Below are 18381 nucleotides of genomic sequence, written 5' to 3'. Positions count from 1 at the left end.
AACATTCTCAATATTGTCGTGAGGAATATCTAGGGAAGACTCACTAGCACAAGTAGAAGATACATGAATAACATTGGTGCGAGAAATACAAGTGACTACTGGAGGCTCTGAATTAGAAGTAGAAGTAGTAACATGTATTGTTGATGAAGAAAGAGGTACCTATGGTAAGGACTTATCTGCTTGTGGCAACTCTTCTTCATCAAATTCACCATGTTCTTGTTCTCCTTCCTGACCGTCTTCCAACTGGTCAACATCAATTGGTTCTTCATTAGGACGCTCACCTTCCAATTGTTCATCTAGTACCTCAGACTCTTTTGTCTCATGAACATTAGAGGCCGATGACTCTACTATGAACTTCAATTTGGGAGCCTTGGCTGGAGTGGCGAGATCCTGTTTGTTCTTTATTCTAATTTCTAATCTTCTTCCCATTGGTCCAATGGTGTCATCATTAGAACTAGAGGAGAAGGGTTTCAATGGAATACCTTTGCTTGAAAGCCACACATTTGTATTCGTAAGAATACTTTAAAACCGATCTTTGATTGAAGTTGATTCTTTTTGCGACCATTGGATGAGAGGCAAAGAGGCAGAGGAGACTTTCTTATCAACATAGGCAAGGTATAAGATATTACCATCATCTTCTAAGTCATCAAGGATGTCGACAAGGTCTAACTCCTTGATTTGAACCACTGTTAACTAGCAAAAATTAAGTTTCCTTACATCATGCTTGGTTCGACAGTCAACCCAAACATATTCAATACGATGCACATGAATATATGCCTTCTTCATCTTATTTCTCATCCCTCTGTAATCAAAGTCCCTCCCGGCCTTGAAGAACCTCATGGTAACTCTTCTCATCTCCTTCTCCATTACTCTGGCTTTGAAGATGGAGTTGATGGAATATCGTCCAATGGTGAGAGATAATTTAAAAACTTTCTCATGAGAACCTGATTGGACCTCATGCACCACTACCATTTGATGAGCTAGTTCCATCAACACCATTTTGTCTGAGGGATATCTTGGGAGCATGAAAGGATCGTCATTGAAAGATACAACCCTGAGATATGTAAAGGTTAGAAATTACAGGAACATGCATCCATATGGGTTCACCACCTCCCAAGCATGATCAAATACTCTTCTATTGTATAAATTCTTATTCAACATACACATGTAGTATCCAAAGAAAGCGTCATTCACCCTCTGAAAATGATTGTCACTATTCTTCAGTATCAACTGGGAGTAATACTCGTGTACATCAACTTGCCTCATATCACCTATTGCAGATAAACCTAGAAAATATCTCATTGAGGTTGCAGCGTACACCAAGTAGGTAATATAGAACTTGTTTGAGTGGTGGTCACCTTGGAGAGTTGCTCACAAATGGCATAATTGATTTGTTTCCCCCAGATTATCTTCTCCTTTTTATGTTTGATAACATGGATGTATTGATACATCCATTTATAGTAGGCATTGGAGGTAGGAAGACCATTCACCCTACTCAAGAGAGTTATCAAATCATTAACTTCTTCAATGAGGTCACATCTAGGAAGATTTTTTGGCCATCTAGCAATGGTAGGCCTTAGGACCTTAAACCGATTTTCATTCATATTTCATCTACACTTGTCCTACCATTCCATTAAATTTATCAACATTTAGGTCATTGGGCATGGGGGATTCTTAAAGATATTTATCTAAGACAACCTTATGTGTTGGAGATATAAATAGAAGCTTTACGATAGATATTTGCACCAAAGTTTTTCCTAAATGATCCAAGAGGTTATATTCATTTAATGTTAGGATTTAGAGGTGTCTCTTGAAAAGTCACTTTAAAGTTCTATGAGTAGTAACAATATATTCAACATTCTTATTATTTATGGTAATGGTGGGTAATTGGTTATCAATTTTGTTGGATTCGATTAATTGTATATTCATAGGCAACATTATTGTAGTTGGCAATGTTATATGAGGAAATTCCTTGATTAGAGGCATTTCCTTTATTGTGATTATGTAATGGATCCTTGAAAATCATGTGGTCATTATGAGATGTACCTGATTGATTTTCAACTAGAATTTCCCTCTTATCTATAAGGTCTTCTATGCGATTTTTCAATTTAAAGAAATTGGAGGTTTTATGTACTTTAACTCTATGATGTTCGTAGTAGTCTGTGTCTTTCCACCATGATGCTCTGATTTGTGGTTCACATTGTTTAATTTCCGGTAGCATAATCAAGTTTGATTGAACTATTTTTTCAAGTGTAGGCTCGATTGGTTCTCCCAAGGGGGTATATTTTCATCATGTGTGGGTGCACTATTTAGGACCCCTTTGTGAAGTAGTTTGAACATTTTCAATGTTTGAGCACTAGGTTGTGTAGGTTCTTGAAAACTAAGGTCATAGGTTGAGCCTTTTGGACCACTTTAGCATCAACTACAACATCATTAACTATGTTTTTGTTTTAACCAAAAGTGTGGTTTCTTATTAGATGTGCTCACATTGCCTTTGGTCTCTTTGTATATTTTGACGAGTTCTTTTCTTATGAAGACCTTTCAAATGGTAAGGCCATTTTCTATGATATCATTAAAAAATTTAGAGCACTAGACTTGTACATGGAAACATATTTCTTGGTTAAGATTTTGAATGAATATTTGCACAAGATTTTTTGATACATGACATTGACATTTATGGCTAATTTTCTCCATCTTTGTAAGAATGAAGCAAAATATTCACCATTATTTTGTTTAGTGTTACATAAGTCGGTCGTGGAAATTTCATGTTTTATATTATGTGGATCAGAAAACTATTATGTAAATAATCAAATAAGTTTAACCACAAAACCCTCAAATTCACAATTTTAATCCAATCTACCAATGAAACATTTAAAAACGAGTGCATAAACAATGAACGGGATAATGAATTATACCTTCATGCAAATGCTTCACTTGTCTCCATTGTCTCTCTAGCTTTGTTTGACAAATTATAATTTTATTCTTCTCATATTTTGCAAAGCATTTATAACAGTATGATAGCACAAAAGTTTAAAGATTGTAATTAGAGAATGAGATGAATGTAGGTTGCATTTATAGATTTTAACAATGAACGGGATAATGAATTATACCTTCATGCAAATGCTTCACTTGTCTCCATTGTCTCTCTAGCTTTGTTTGACAAATTATAATTTTATTCTTCTCATGTTTTGCAAAGCATTTATAACAATATGATAGCACAAAAGTTTAAAGATTGTAATTAGAGAATGAGATGAATGTAGGTTGCATTTATAGATTTTAACAATGAACAGGATAATGAATTATACCTTCATGCAAATGCTTCACTTGTCTTCATTGTCTCTCTAGCTTTGTTTGACAAATTATAATTTTATTCTTCTCATATTTTGCAAAGCATTTATAATAGTATGATAGCACAAAAGTTTAAAGATTGTAATTAGAGAATGAGATGAATGTAGGTTGCATTTATAGATTTTAAAAATGAACGGGATAATGAATTATACCTTCATGCAAATGCTTCACTTGTCTCCATTGTCTCTCTAGCTTTGTTTGACAAATTATAATTTTATTCTTCTCATATTTTGCAAAGCATTTATAACAGTATGATAGCACAAAAGTTTAAAGATTGTAATTAGAGAATGAGATGAATGTAGGTTGCATTTATAGATTTTTCTAGATATCGATCAATGATGGATCTATCAGTTGAGACTGGTTGAAAGGTGAATGGTTAAAAATTGATGAGAGGAATTGATTGAGGAGATTAAGGAGTTAATTGAATGCATAAATCAATGAACAAACAACATGAAGAAGTGAAGTAAATTTGATTGATTAGAGAAGTAAGAGTGACTGTGAGTGGATTGATTATATTAGACTAAATATTGAAAGTGAGTGTTAGTTAAGTGGTGAGGTGGAAATGCATGAGAATAAATAATAAAACAGTTAGATAAATAAATTATTTAATTCATGTGCACATGGAAAAATAAAAAATAATAATTTTATTTACTTTTAGAGGAAATATATTTATAAATTGAATAATTAAATAGAATAATGTATTTAATTATAGAGAAATAATTAGCTAATGAGATAATTGAAATAATTATTTAATTATTATGAATGGGAAAAATAAATGGAATAATTAGCGAAATAATTAAAAAATTAATAATCATTCATCTAAAGTGGAAATGGAGGGAAAATTTAAATTTGAATGAGAAATGAATAAAATGATAGTTTTATTAAATAATAAAATTATTTGAATAATATCAGAAGAATAATTTATGAGAAAAGATGAGATGTTTGTAATTTTAAGAGACTGCGATGATAATAATGTTGACCCCAAACCTTCTTCAAGCTCTAGGGTTTTAATTTCAAAAAATACTTCAAAACCTCTAAATTCAACAAAATATGATCTCTCCTCTATTGGGGAGACTTCTAGTAAGGAAAAAATTGTTAGAGCCCCACTAAAAGTGTCATTGCTATCTTTTCCACTAGCTAACACTACCCAACATGTTTCCCCTCATCCAACTAGAAAACAAAGGTCTTGTAGCTCACTCGAACATTCAGAAGAAGGAGAATATGTGCTAGAGAAACAAAGGCTTATGCAATGTAGTGTTCCTCCCTAATTCATCTTACTTTTATGCATTGATAGACTTTATAGTCCTAGCTTAGACTCTCTTTTGATGAATTTGATTGATACTTATGGATCTATTTATATTTTGGATTCTTGTAGTTGATGCTTGACGTTTCATATTGACAACAAACATATTATGGTTTATTATGGACGATGATATAATCAGGACTATTATGATGATGGACATATGTTTGGTTATCCATATGCACTCTCTATATGCATGTTGAGGTTTATATGTACTCATGATGATATGGTTGTGTGTGCTAACCTTATTCCATGCTTATTGGTTATGATGAGGCTATTGATGATGTTATGTTGTCTTGATTGTTCTTCTACCATGATCATGAAAGGGGCAATATTATACCACTCATTTATGAGCTAGGTGTAATGTCACAACTCTCTTTCACCTATTTGATTACTTCATATTATATGCAATATATACACAGTTGTATAGACATTGGTGTTGTGCAGGGTTGTAGCTACTAGACATCGACTCCACTTAGTTTCACAAGTCTCAGCATGTTTCTAATCCCAATGGCAAGTTGATCAGAGGTGGCATGAGACCCTATCACATACTCTAGGCTTAGTTGGTACCTTGCTAGTTTTGTGTCTTGGTTAAAGTTTCCTTGTAGAGTTGTGGTTATTAAACTATTAATTAATTGGTTTACATAGTTTATTAATATTAAATAAAATTTATATAGTTGGTAATAATATTAGATAAATGTGTATTTAATTGTCACGAGGGCGTCACTGACTGGGCAATATCATATCACATGCATTCATATTGGAGGGTTTAATATCCCAAAAATGAGGGTACAATATATTGCCTATCAGTGAAAATAGGGAGGTTTTTAATTCGGGCTATGAAAAATGCAATATATAGCGAAAATAGGGGGCTTTTAATTCAGGTTGTGTATTAGGTGGGTGGCAGAAAACGATTCTAGGGAAAAAAATTTTGAAAATAGGGAGATTCTTTAGTATGCCATGAACGCACGTAATACAACCCAAGTTGACTAAGTGAAGCCCCCGTGTTAATTGTCTCACAATGAAATGGTTAGAGCATGATTAATATTCAATATAAACAAAAACCATTTAAATGAGATATCAAGAAAGATTGAATAAGAACATCATGAAAAACAAGACAAAATATACTCATGAATCTCCCATTGCAAGTAGCTCTTCCTTGTCCTCCTTGCCTCCACGAACTTTGCTAGCTCCAAAGTTTGACAAATGGAGAGTTGGAGAGAGATGGAGTGAATGTGGATTGCTCTCCTTGTGCTCAACAAGGTAAGTGGATTATTGGATTGGATTTGAGTGATGGATAGGAGGATTTGGATTAGAAGATTAGAGAAAGAAGATGAGAAAAGGGCAGCATGAGGATGCATGAGAAGATGGATCTTTTGTGAAGATAATTGGCTCCAATTTATAGATTGGAGAAGGCCAATGGAGGGCCAAGATTGATTTGATTATGAAGGGTTGAGATGATTTTGGATAGAAGGCATGAATCAAGGGTGCCTTGGGAAAATAAACAAGAATATAAAATTCCTTTGGGAAAAGAGGGGAGAAATTTGAATTTCAAACTTGAGGAATTAAAAATTCCAAAATAAGGATGCATTGAGGGATTCAAAGAGATTTGAATTTCTTTGAGAGATTCAAAGTTTGGTGTGACATGAGTGGGAATTAAAAATTGGAGAATAATGATAAGCATGATTATGAGAGATTCAAGGAGGATTAATTAGGTTGAATGGGATTAGGAAAAGTGATTTGTAGGAATCACATGACTAGGTTAATTAATTAGAATTAATTAACTAAGTGGGTTTTAGAGGAAATAATTATTGGAGGGGACTTTAGAAGAATAGGGGAAATTAATTTATTTGATAAATTAATTATTGGACTATAGTGACAGGATTAATTAATTTAGATTTAATTGATTCTGAGAGGAATAAGGATAACACAATTAAGTTAATTAATTATGTTGATAGGCTTAAATTAATTAAATATTAATTTTAGGTGTCTACATTAATTGTTGGGGGTTTATTATGTATTAATGTTTATCTTGTGGTTATGTTTAATTAAGTATTTGTATCTATTTGTTCTTTTAATTAATTTAATTCTACGACTTTTGGTCATTTATATTGTTTACCCATTTTTCTTAATTGTTTTATTATTTATCTTACATACCCTCTTTTGCTATTGGTTGTGGGAGTGTAAATGGGAGATTAATATTATTTAAATAATATTCTACCTCAATTTTCAATATGGTTGGTAAGGTTTATTGTATTTTTCATTATTTTTGATTGGCTGTGATGAGTTATGGTTTTTGGTTGATTTTTATTTATATGGTGTTCTGAGATTTTCGAGATGTTGCTTGGCTGAAGATTTTACTTGAATTTTTGTTGTTCAATGGACTTGTCTGTGAATATTGAGGATTGAAGTTGGATTGAAGTTTTGGATCTTGGTCTGCATTGTGGTTGTGGATTGTGTGGGAGATTGGTTGTTTTGGATTGTTGGCTTCTTTAAGCTTGTCGTGCGATTTCTCTTCTGCAACTTTCACAGACCATTCTTCTATTATCCAAGTTGGAGGATTAAAACCTTCTATGCATTTCATTTTGAAAAATTGTCTTAAAAGATTGTTTGTTGTGTCTATGGAAAGAAAAAAATATGAATGTTGTGCATGGACGAATGATTCTATATTTTATACAATTATAATGGTTATATTTCTCTTATTTGGAATTATTGGTATATTTGGAGCTGGAGTCTTCTATTGTTGTGTGATGTTGTAAGGGTGGCCTGTTGGTTTGATATTATTTCTTTGGAGAGTTTGTCTTTCTTGTATTTTTTGTCGAGAATGAAGTTTTGCTAGATTGTTGGGAATGTGACTATGTGTCGTGTTAGACAATACTATTGTGCCTTGATCTAATTTACTGATTCCTTGGTTGTAATGTACACTTTATTTGAGTTGTTTCTCACACTTGTGATTTTATGTAGAAGTTGTATTATACATTCGAGACGATTTTGGACTTAATCATTTATTTATTCTTGCATCTAAGTCGATTTTGATCCTTTGTTGTAAAATTGCTAGTTTGTTGAACAAATGCGCTAAAGTATATGTCAAATGCGCTACACTAGTTAGTGTAAGTGCTACCCTTTCTGACAAATGCACCGGTCTGGTAAATATAAGCGTCATTTTGTGCCTTGCATGCATTGTTTGATTTTGTATATGTGACATTATATTTCTTAGATGCACTAGACTAGGGAATGCATGCACCAAAATATTTCTTGAATGTGTCATTCTAATGCTTATATGCGCTGAACCATTGTTTGGATGTGCCATTTTAGTCCGTGATTGCGCCATTTTATTGTATTTGGTTTCTTGAGTCAATTTTTTTTGTCTGAGACTTATTTTTGTCTGACCAGAGGCTTGCTTGTTTCTATCAGTATTTTATGTGATCTCTTTGTCTTCCTAGATCCTGTTCTATTTGATCTATGATTGGATTTATGTGGCTTATGGCTTGGTATAATGTTTTATCTGGTAGTGAATCGTTGCAATTCATTAGTTGGCATTGTATCATGTTAAAGGGTATTGACTCTTGGTTGTACATATATTATTTGGGATTTCTACATTGTGGCAATTATGAATCAACTATGTGATGATATTGTTTGGGTATGGATCCTATGGTGGATATTATGTGATATTGTTTTGGAAGAGCCTTATTTGTAAGAATATGATATGTTATACCCTAAGTTTAGGAGCATGATAGGGAGAGTGGATTTCAAGTGAGTGTCGAGGGCATGAGAGATAGGCCGCCAAGAGATTCCTTGAGATAGATGTCAGGGTCTAGACTACTAGGAAATCTCATTGAAAGTTTCCTATGTGTAAATAAGTGATAACCATGAATAATAAATTAATCTAGATGGGAAGGGTATTAGGATTTCGTATTAATATAAAGATAATGAATTATTTTGTGGTGCCCCACTCATGGCCTAGAGTGCTAGTACAGGCTCAAGATGAGATTTGGGAAGGCCTTGGAGAGACAACTAAACTCCCTTGATTTTCTCAAAAGTTGAGACTGTTCCTCATGGGTATCACAGGTGTCGGGGCAAGAGACCACTAGGATAATCCCTTTTTGAGACCGGATAGCATGCAATGACACTCTTTCCTATATGTGTCCTAGTTTCTTATGATTGGATTTGTTTGGCAGCCTCTGGAGTCTTGTTATTTTGTTGTCTTGTCTTGTGGTTGAGCCTTGTGTTGTGGTTGATATCATTTTTGTGGTTGGTAGTCAGTTATGTATATGTCCTTTGGTTGTTAGGTGTCAGCCTAGGTTTAGTGTGTGTGTGTGGGACCTCATGTAATTCTCTAGAGCATAGGGGGGTAGACCTTATTGGTTCCACATGGTCAGGTGGTTTGATGCCTTCTTCCATTGGGATTTTCTCTTCATCGGATGTTTGTGTGCGTGGAGTGGATTCTTTACCTTTTTAGCTTGAGCTTGGATTCTTGGAGTGGATTATTATGTAATCTTTTGGTTAGATACATTATTATTATCATGTACCTTGGATAATTGTAATCTTGAACTATGACTCATTGTTGTAAGATAGATATAGTAGAATAGTGACGATCCTCATGTATAAATATATAAATATGATATCTAATGGGATGTTGATATTGTAGCTTGGGAGTATAATTTATCATCATATTAGATGTGGTATATGGGTGAAGGAATTAATGTAAGACATGAATTGTATCTTAGATTATTGTTATTAGTGTAATTAAAGGTTAAAATTCATGTTGATATAATTGATGTATGTGCAATAATTGCAATGCGAGTTGTGTATTATGCAAAGGATCTAGTAATCTCTCTATTAGAAAAAGGTTAATGTTAATAATTTAGAAATGTTATGAATTATCTTATGGTAGGATTATTGAGTAGGAATATATGGATTTGGAGCTTTAAAATGAACCTTTCATACTAGTTGTGTTCTATGCTTTATTTCTATGGGTAAATGATATTGTGGGCAATGGATATTGTAGAAGAAAATATATTTAATGCTTGAATGATAGTTTATGGGTTTTTGCCTATGATCTTAGTTGTATTGAATATTGAGTTTGTTGTAGAAAAAAAGTTGTAAGGTTTTATGTTGTTGATATAATGTTATGTTAAGTAATGGCGTTGAGATACCCTAGGGAAAGTTTATATGATGTGAGTTTATTTCCGCTTGTGTAATTATGTTCTTATGATCATGTTTAAATGGATGTATATGTTTATCTTGAGCTTTCATGTGTTGTATTAGATCATCTTAAAAAAAATTATTATTATCTCTATATCTTGTTTAGTTGGTTAGTTTCTCTAGGGTATTTTGGTAGGCATTATATGCAACATAACTTCCAAATAGGGAATTTTTATTCAAATGAAACTGTTCTAGATAATAGTTATAAGGAGATAACTCTCAACAAATGTTTATGAATTGTATCTCCTTGAATATTAAAGGTCTAATGGACCTCCCCCAAAACTGTTATATTCAAGATGTTTAAGTTCAATTTCTAAGTTTGAATATTCTCTATTTACTAGAGATCGATTTTCTCCTTATTTAGTTTGTAATTTCATATGGCCTTCTAGCTATGTTTCTTAGTATGCATGAAGAAAGTCAAAGTGGTTAATAAAATCATGATACATCTTTAAAAATGGCAACATTTAGAATTGAACTCTTGAAGTGGTTGAATTCTTTCAAGGCTCAATAATGTAGGGTTTTCATTCTAAAATATATGGTTCCAAAGCATTAAGAGGATGCCAAACTACCCTATAATAAATCCCTTAATAGGGCGTAGTCCTTGATTTTGCACCATGTGTTTGTAATCTAGACCCCCACTCAATATTTCATATATTCATAATTTCACTTAGTTAAACAAATTTATTGATCCTTTAAACAACTCATTAAACAAAGCACATTCAATGGTCAAGATTTCACCCTTTTAAATCTATAACATTAGAACATTGATTGCAAAAAAAAATGCAAGATAATCAACTAACTCATTGAGCCAAGATTAACTTAATTATGACACATGTTTAATCATAACAATAGGTAAGAAGAGGAAATACATGAAAACTGGGCCTTCTTCCTCCAAGGGTTAAAAATCAAAATGCAAAATCCTCCAGATTAGTTCCTCGGAGGAGGAGGTCTTTGAAGATTCAGAGAAGAAGAAACCCTAGGGTTCTCTGAAAAAGAAAACTAAATTCCATACACAGACTAGAAACAAGCAAAAGAGAAAGGAGGAGAATGTGAAGGAGCTGGAGGTTCATAAGCAGGAAAAGATTTCAGAAGCTGATCAGAACCTGGAGGAGGTGATCATTGGAGAAGTTCATAGGGTTGACGATACAACTAGTGTTGGTGACACTCCAAAAAAGGAACATGACAACTCCGGTAAGATTGATCTTCCCCCAAACCCTCCTCCTAAGGGTACGAAAGGTTTTATTGACACCATGGAGTGGTTAATAACTAGTTACAAGAAAGTTGTGGATGACAACAAGAAGCTCAGCCACAAAATTCAGATTCTGGAAACTATCATCACCGGGGAAGGAAAGACTATGGCTGATTATATGGAGGATTTGAAAAACACTATTGCAAAAGCTGAAAATATAAGAGACTCCTTCAACCCCAGATTTGAGAAAATAGAGAAAGACCTACTGGAGAGGAAAACTAATGCTGACGCTATGGATCAAACTATATTGGGCACTGTCAGTAAAGTCAGCAAAATTGAGGATTGCCTCAAGAGTATTGCAGAGCAAAGTTTAAACATCCTGAAGGTTTCTGCTGGCAATACTAAAACTCTCATCAACAAATTGGACGAGGAGAAGGATACCCTGAATATTGACCCTGACACTGAAGGCACAGGAGATGCTCAAGGGCCCAGAACAAGAACTAGAGGTAAAAAGAAAGAAAAGAAGCCTAATAAGGACCTGGATGATCTCAAATATGTTGCGGCCACCTATGACCAGTTGGTGATAAAGGCGGAAGACCTTCTGAAGACTATCTAACTGTGTAGTGCCTTCCTAGTTTCTTTGTTGTTTCTATCTTTTGCTGTCTTTTCAATTTGTTGGCTTTTTTGCCAGTCGTTTTGTAAGCATTTTTTATGCTCTAGACTCTTTGATGACTTATCTTAATTTCCCATGTTAAAGGTTTCGGGTCCTAAAAACCCATTTTTCTTAATTAATCGGAACAATAGTTTTAAAAAATTAGGCGAGAGAAGGATTTGAATTTCTTGTTGAATAGACATGACAACAAGACTCCCTATTACGACATTATTGCGGAGCTAACGTGGACGACCTACTCGTGGAATAACAAGACCAAGTGGATGAAAAGGTGGGGCCCTCAATCCAGCAAGATGAATCACAGGGTTGGGGTGATGACGTGGCCTCTCTGTGCATGGTATGCCTATGTGGCCAATTTAGTGGGCCATTTAATGATGACATGGTGTAATCATTTTTTGTGTAGCCATGTTAGTAGTATGACACAACAAAGCATGAACAATAATTTTGAATAACATTTTTATGTTGTGTTATATTTTAGGCATGGAAAACCCTGCGCAATCTTTCCCTGTGTATAATGGGTGAGGGTTGGCATACTTGGCATTTAATGTGCATGCCAAAAAAATATTATCTCCTCATTGGAAAGTATTTAATCTTGTTGATTAAAGCCAAAGCCTTAAGGCATTTTTTAGCGATTATTTTTAGATGGTTAGAGAAAGATAGGGTTAAATCTCTAGTTTTTTCTGCTCTCTGCTACTATGTTAAATGTTACCATGGGTGGGGATAGGGTGAGAATTGAACCTATAACTCATGTTGAATTCAAAAGGAATGGTACAATGTGGCATATTTGTACTAAGGGAGGGGTCGCATAGTTTATTGAATGCACCAATGGGTATGATGAGAACCTGCCTGTTTAGTTCACCAGGTCATGGGATAATAGTTAGGGTGGGGTTGTCTTGTTTGAAATAAATGAGGAGGTCATAACAAAAGTGATAACCCTCTCCACCAAATGGAGAAAATGGAAAAAATAGAGGAAGGTGGCGAATAATGAAAGTTTGTTTCTGAGAAAATGAGGAGCCTGTGAAGCTTCATGGAGGATTTTCCAAAGCCAACCTGTCGAACCCATAGGACTAGGTTTGTCTCATGATTATGAAATTCTTCACTTTAGAGGGCAGTATCAAAGTTTATTACTATTATCACCTACCCCTACTTGACCATTTTTGTAATTATGTTTTGCTTTCCTTTCCATTTTTTTCATTAAATTCTCTTGAAAATTTGATTAATGATGTTGTTGAGATGGCCAAAACCAAAGGTTGGAAGCTCATCCCTCTCCATCAAGGCCTTATCTTCCACCTTTACAATTTCCATATGGCCCTATGCCCTCCCAAATAATTGGTGGTTAAGGAATCCCCTTGCTCTGATTTGCCCCAACTGCTACTATCCTTGATTCCCCTGGCTCTAGCAAGAAGAAGTGTCTGCATATCCCAATTGCCACTATAACCCATCTTGTCTCGACTCCCCTACTACCCCAACCCATGGTATGGTTGTTGAAGGCCTTTGTGTCCAAAAGAACTCTGCTATCACCTCCACCGCAGACAAAAAAATGAAACTCAAGAAACCTTCCCCACTGGCAAAAACCAAAGATAACTATCTAAGAGTTTGTCAATGATGCGGAGGTGGAGGTGTGTGAAGATGATAACAAAAGTTGGAGTGTCAATCAACCACTGCTGACAACGATGATGTTGTTGAGGATGAGGACGATGTTGTGGGCAACACACGAAAGTATGAGAGCTCGGCTAAGTCCACTAGTGACAGCTCAACTCACAATGATAGTGGTAAAACTGAACCGATGAAACTGACTTAAAAAGCTATGCTGGAGAAAGAGGACAATCACAAAGGGGGGAGTTTGGGCACATGTGCTAACTACATGACTACCGTGATGGATCTGGAGGCCCTAAAGAAGAAAGTGTTGGAGATGGAGGAGAAGATGATTAGTATTTCTAAGTTCAACTTGCATGTGATGCATAACTCGGCCACCTCTCTGTGTCTAATGCAAAAGAAAGTGTTAGGGAAGGATGTTGAAAAGGGAGGGAACTCTACGGAGCTTTTAAGTTCCTCACTGAAAATTAGAGCAATGCGCTCAAGTAGCCACTAGATGGTTGGTTTTAATTTTTTAAGTTTTATGTTATATTCTTGCTAAGACTTTTAAGCTATTTTTTGATATGTTATAAGTGTGTTGTTAGTTGTTTAAGTTGCCCGTGGGTTGTTAGCGTAAAGGATGAGCACCCTTGTTATATTGCTTTTAATATCAAAAACACTATTTAAAAATATAAAATTAAACTTTAAATGTGTTTGGAGTTAAAAGTTAAATATGAATATTTAAGTATGGGTGAGATGACGGTGAGTGAAATGTTACCACCAATAGATAGGTAGGAGAATGCAATTAAAACTTTTTAAATTCAAAATATAATTTTAAGTTTTGATTCTATTTTACATTCAAAATATACATTATTATTTGAATAGGCTAACTTTACAATGACACAGAATTCTTTTCACTGCCCTTTAAAAAACTTTATTTTTATTTTTGTAAAATTTATTGTGTGCATTCTTTATCTTGATTTTTCTTTAAAAAGAGCAAATACTAAACCAGATACAGATTACTTTCTCTTTAATTCAAAATTAATATGCATATTCTATTTTTTTTTAAAAATTTAAAAAAATTATTTAAAAATTTAGGCCCATTACATGGAACCTTGCTGAAAAAACTACAATCTTTGTAGCAAGGAAAAGAGCAACTCATTCCAAATATCAGGAACCCCCGATACACACCAATGGCTACAATCTGCATAGGCATCTGAATGACTTCTCTGCTCTTCCTTCGAATCTGTATATACAGAGGGATGAGCATCTTTGCGATAATCTGACAGTCTGGTAATGTTCAAGTATGAAACTGGCACTGTCATTTGTGGGAGAATGCCCTCCACAACACTGGTCTGAGGAAATTCTGGGCTCAAATCATACAACTCATTCTGCTGGATAGGCTCTGTTTGCTTCATGCACATTTGTTCATTTCCATCACTTAATCTCCTGTCATCCATATCAAATCCAATTAGTTCCTTTTATCAAAAGAGAATTAAAGAGAATTAATATCATATAGTGAATTTGTTCTTATCAATTAGATTTAAATAACACACTTAAGTTTTGATTTGTTTAGATAATTTAGTTTAATCGTCGTACTAATAATTGGGTCTTATTGAAGAAAAGAGTGTGATTTCAGAGGAACCACCTAAACAAATCGATACTGAAAAAAATTGTTTTATTGCTTCGACTTTGATTTGTTTAGATAACTCGGCTTTATCACACTAATAAATAGGTTTTATAAAAAAAAATTGTGAATTCAAAGAACTACCCAAACAAATCACAATTTAGAATGTGCTGCTTACCTCATATGAGTGGGTGATATGCTTGTGAAAAAAACTTGTGTGCTGTGAGAATTTATGTTGAAATCTATCCAGTTTGCCCAGGTAGCCAAGCCGTTTGCATAGGCAAGCATTGGATCCATGTCTTGATATAGTTTGCCATCCAATTGTATATAGTCCCATCTGTTAATTAACAGAAAGAAACATGGGATTAGATTGAAGCTTGTAGATATGTATGAGACTGTTGGGCTTTGGGACAGTATACAAAGCAAACTGAAGGAAACCCCAGAGAAAAAAACAATCTACTTACGATCTCAAAGTGCCTGTGTGTGCCCACCAGTGTGCTGAATTGAATACAAGGATGTCGACGCCTCTCCAGTAATTTGCATTGTTTTCAATGGAGTCGATTCGAAGAACTCTCTTTAATTCATTCCCTACATATGCATTGTCCAGATCAACTAAAAATGGAGCCCAATAGAACTCAACACTGGCATTGTAATTCTGTACAGAAGGAAATAATTAAATTTAGTACCTAAATGGATAAGCCCAGATGCAACAACAAATCTTGAGTGAAATTAGGATTCTGAAAGGCGAAGTCAAATATAAATCCTAAATAGATTTGATTCCATAACTCAATGGACAAACCCAAATGCAAGATCGAAATCAATTTAATTTATCAATTTGAAAAATTGAAATACAAAAATATATTTCCCACCAAATGGTCTAAAAGAATTTGAATTTGAATTTGAATTCAACAAACTTATAAGATTTGACTTATTCAGACTTATTCGGGTGGTTCATCTGAAATTACAACGTTGAAACCAATATGAATTTTAATCTTTTCGTGTAGACTTTAAACTTTCCTATATGATATACACGATTTATGATCCCTTCAAAATTAACTATCTTAATCAAAGCTATAAAAAATCTTGTAGACCACAAATTTATGATCACCAACAAGAGAAGCAGTATTTTGATCTCTAGTATATTTAATTAAAATGAGACAATAAGATACACAGATTGCAATATTGTCGCAACTACAGATGACGGATGGTTCAACTGTGGGATGATATAAGCGACTGCCCCTTTTTTGAATTGCAACACAAAAAAAATGAAACTTTGGTAAGATCCCAGCGATGGAAAATAACTCTATCAGCCATTACCCATTTTTGAAATTGCAGCTAAAAAAACAATGAAGCTTTGTAAGATCCCGGTGATGGAATCAATACAAAGATCAAACCAAAAAAAATGCTACCTGCAATGAAAAAATCTCTAAGAACCCATTGCTCCACTATAAGCCAAACAGTTTATGCCACTCATTGAATTTGACATTTTGAAAAAACTGGACAGTTATATCATGAACAAAAACATATCAGTAATTTTGCTTACCAGGGCCTTAAAAGCTGCAAGAGGGTATCCAAGCGAAGCAACTTTTTCAGAGTCTGGTACTACTGCCTGTAGCATGCACACCATAGACTCCCATTGGTTGCGAGTAAGAGAGTCTCCTACAAACATGAGCCTCTTCCCCCTCAGAATCTCTAGCATCTCATTTGCATTGAATCTGTGAATATAAAACATATAACATCTCAGAATACAGAACATATATAACATAAAACATTTAACATCTCAGAATACAGAACATATATGACATCTCATTTGCATTGAATCTGTGAACATTAAACTTTTAACATCTCAGAATACAGAACATATATAACATCTCATTTGCATTGAATCTGTGCACATAAAACACATAACATCTCAGAATGGTGAATACAAAACATATAACAAGAAGAAGCAGTACAGAGTTTTATCTCACTTACCTAGGTATGTTGCAATCTTGAGGTTGCCATCTCCATTTGAGATACTCTGAATCAGGTCTTCCATTGCTTTTGCAATTGTACTGAGCACTCAAATATGGGCATAACTGCTGTGACCCATAAACAGGATAGCTTTCATCCTTAACCCAACTTCCTGAGAATATATCACACTTGGTTGATAACAATCCTTCTTCTTTAACTTTACTCTCTGCCCCGATTTTGCCTTTATTCCAAACTGCTTTAGAATATTGTTGTGGGAGAAGAATCTTGTCGATTGGTCTGGGCTCTAATCTCAACAGACTTCTTCTTGAATGCCCATTTTGACAGTCTCTACATTCTTCCAATGTATTATGTTCATGTGGGTACAATCTGTATTCATACAAGAGAAATAAAGAGAGAAATATAGTGGCAGCCATGGCATAAACTGGAACAGCCATTGCTAGTTTAAGAGGTGGCAATTGAAATTTGAGTTTGAGAAACAAAAAACTCCCAAATTTGAATCTTTGCTGTATTCAAAAAACACTGTGCAAGAAGTCATGGAGATGAAGGGTATTTGAAGGTTGAAACAGACAGGCATGTATAATATACTATTCTGAATATGGTAGGTTTAGTAAGTTTATTTTTGGAATAAACTGATACCGTACCGACTGACAGAGGCGAAATTATGGGAGAACGTTAAGAATCCTGGCGCATGAAGACATCTGCTACAAAACTTGAGAGGCACAGAATGATGTGGCTTTCAGCGCCACCCTTAAAAAAAGGAGCATAATTGTAGAAGGTAAACCACTCCACCAAATGCAAGTATTCCATTCATGTGAGGACTAATAAGGCTTGAAAACAAAGATATTTGGTAAACATTCTAATAGAGTTTTTGCTGTCATGCACTTATATTATTAACCTTTTTTTTATCTCAAAAAGTGTCCAATATTAAAAAGGTACAAGAGGGAGTGAAAAAAGAGGAAAATGAGAAAGAACGTTTTCTCTTACAGTTCTTTTTGACTTTTGTGTTTATATCATATTATTTTTTAAAGCGATAATCTTTAATCTTTTTCATGTATTAGATTCTTAAGTTTCAATATATGTAGATATTTATCAATTTTTTTAAATGTCTTTATTTTTCAATAACTTTACTATTATTAGACTTTTTAAGTTTCAATATATGAAGATATTTATCACTTCTTTTAAAAGTCTTTATCTTTCAATAACTTTACTATTATTAGACTTTTTTAAGTTTTAATATATGTAGATATTTATCACTTCTTTTAAAAGTCTTTATCTTTCAATAACTTTACTATTATTAGACTTTTTTAAGTTTTAATATATGTAGATATTTATCACTTCTTTTAAATGTCTATCTTTCAATAATTTTAGTTATTATTATTGAAACCAAAGCTTGCACTAACACTGAACACTAATAGATTTGGTGTGCTTTCTCATCGACGAGGAAAGAGCAGCAAGGTTCAGATTCGAAAGTTATTGCTTTTTTTTGCAGTAAG

General features: G+C 34.0%; 1 protein-coding gene across 1 annotated transcript; it reads right to left on the bottom strand.

The window, feature by feature from the left end:
* Positions 1–14366: 14366 nt before the first annotated feature.
* LOC131028571 (protein trichome birefringence-like 36) lies at positions 14367–17698 on the bottom strand. The gene is made up of 5 exons (XM_057958878.2): positions 16889–17698; positions 16458–16629; positions 15379–15569; positions 15093–15251; positions 14367–14736 (listed from the first exon to the last, which is right to left on the bottom strand). The coding sequence occupies exons 1-5, from the start codon at positions 17320–17322 to the stop codon at positions 14415–14417; spliced, it is 1278 nt and encodes a 425-aa protein (XP_057814861.1). The 5' UTR covers positions 17323–17698; the 3' UTR covers positions 14367–14414.
* Between the last annotated feature and the right edge of the window lie 683 nt (positions 17699–18381).

The sequence above is a fragment of the Cryptomeria japonica genome, chromosome 8 (genome assembly GCF_030272615.1).
Source record: "Cryptomeria japonica chromosome 8, Sugi_1.0, whole genome shotgun sequence".
In the NCBI taxonomy this organism is placed as follows: Eukaryota; Viridiplantae; Streptophyta; class Pinopsida; order Cupressales; family Cupressaceae; genus Cryptomeria; species Cryptomeria japonica.
Note: the sequence above shows the minus strand (reverse complement) of the source record. Positions and strands in the feature narration are given on the sequence as shown.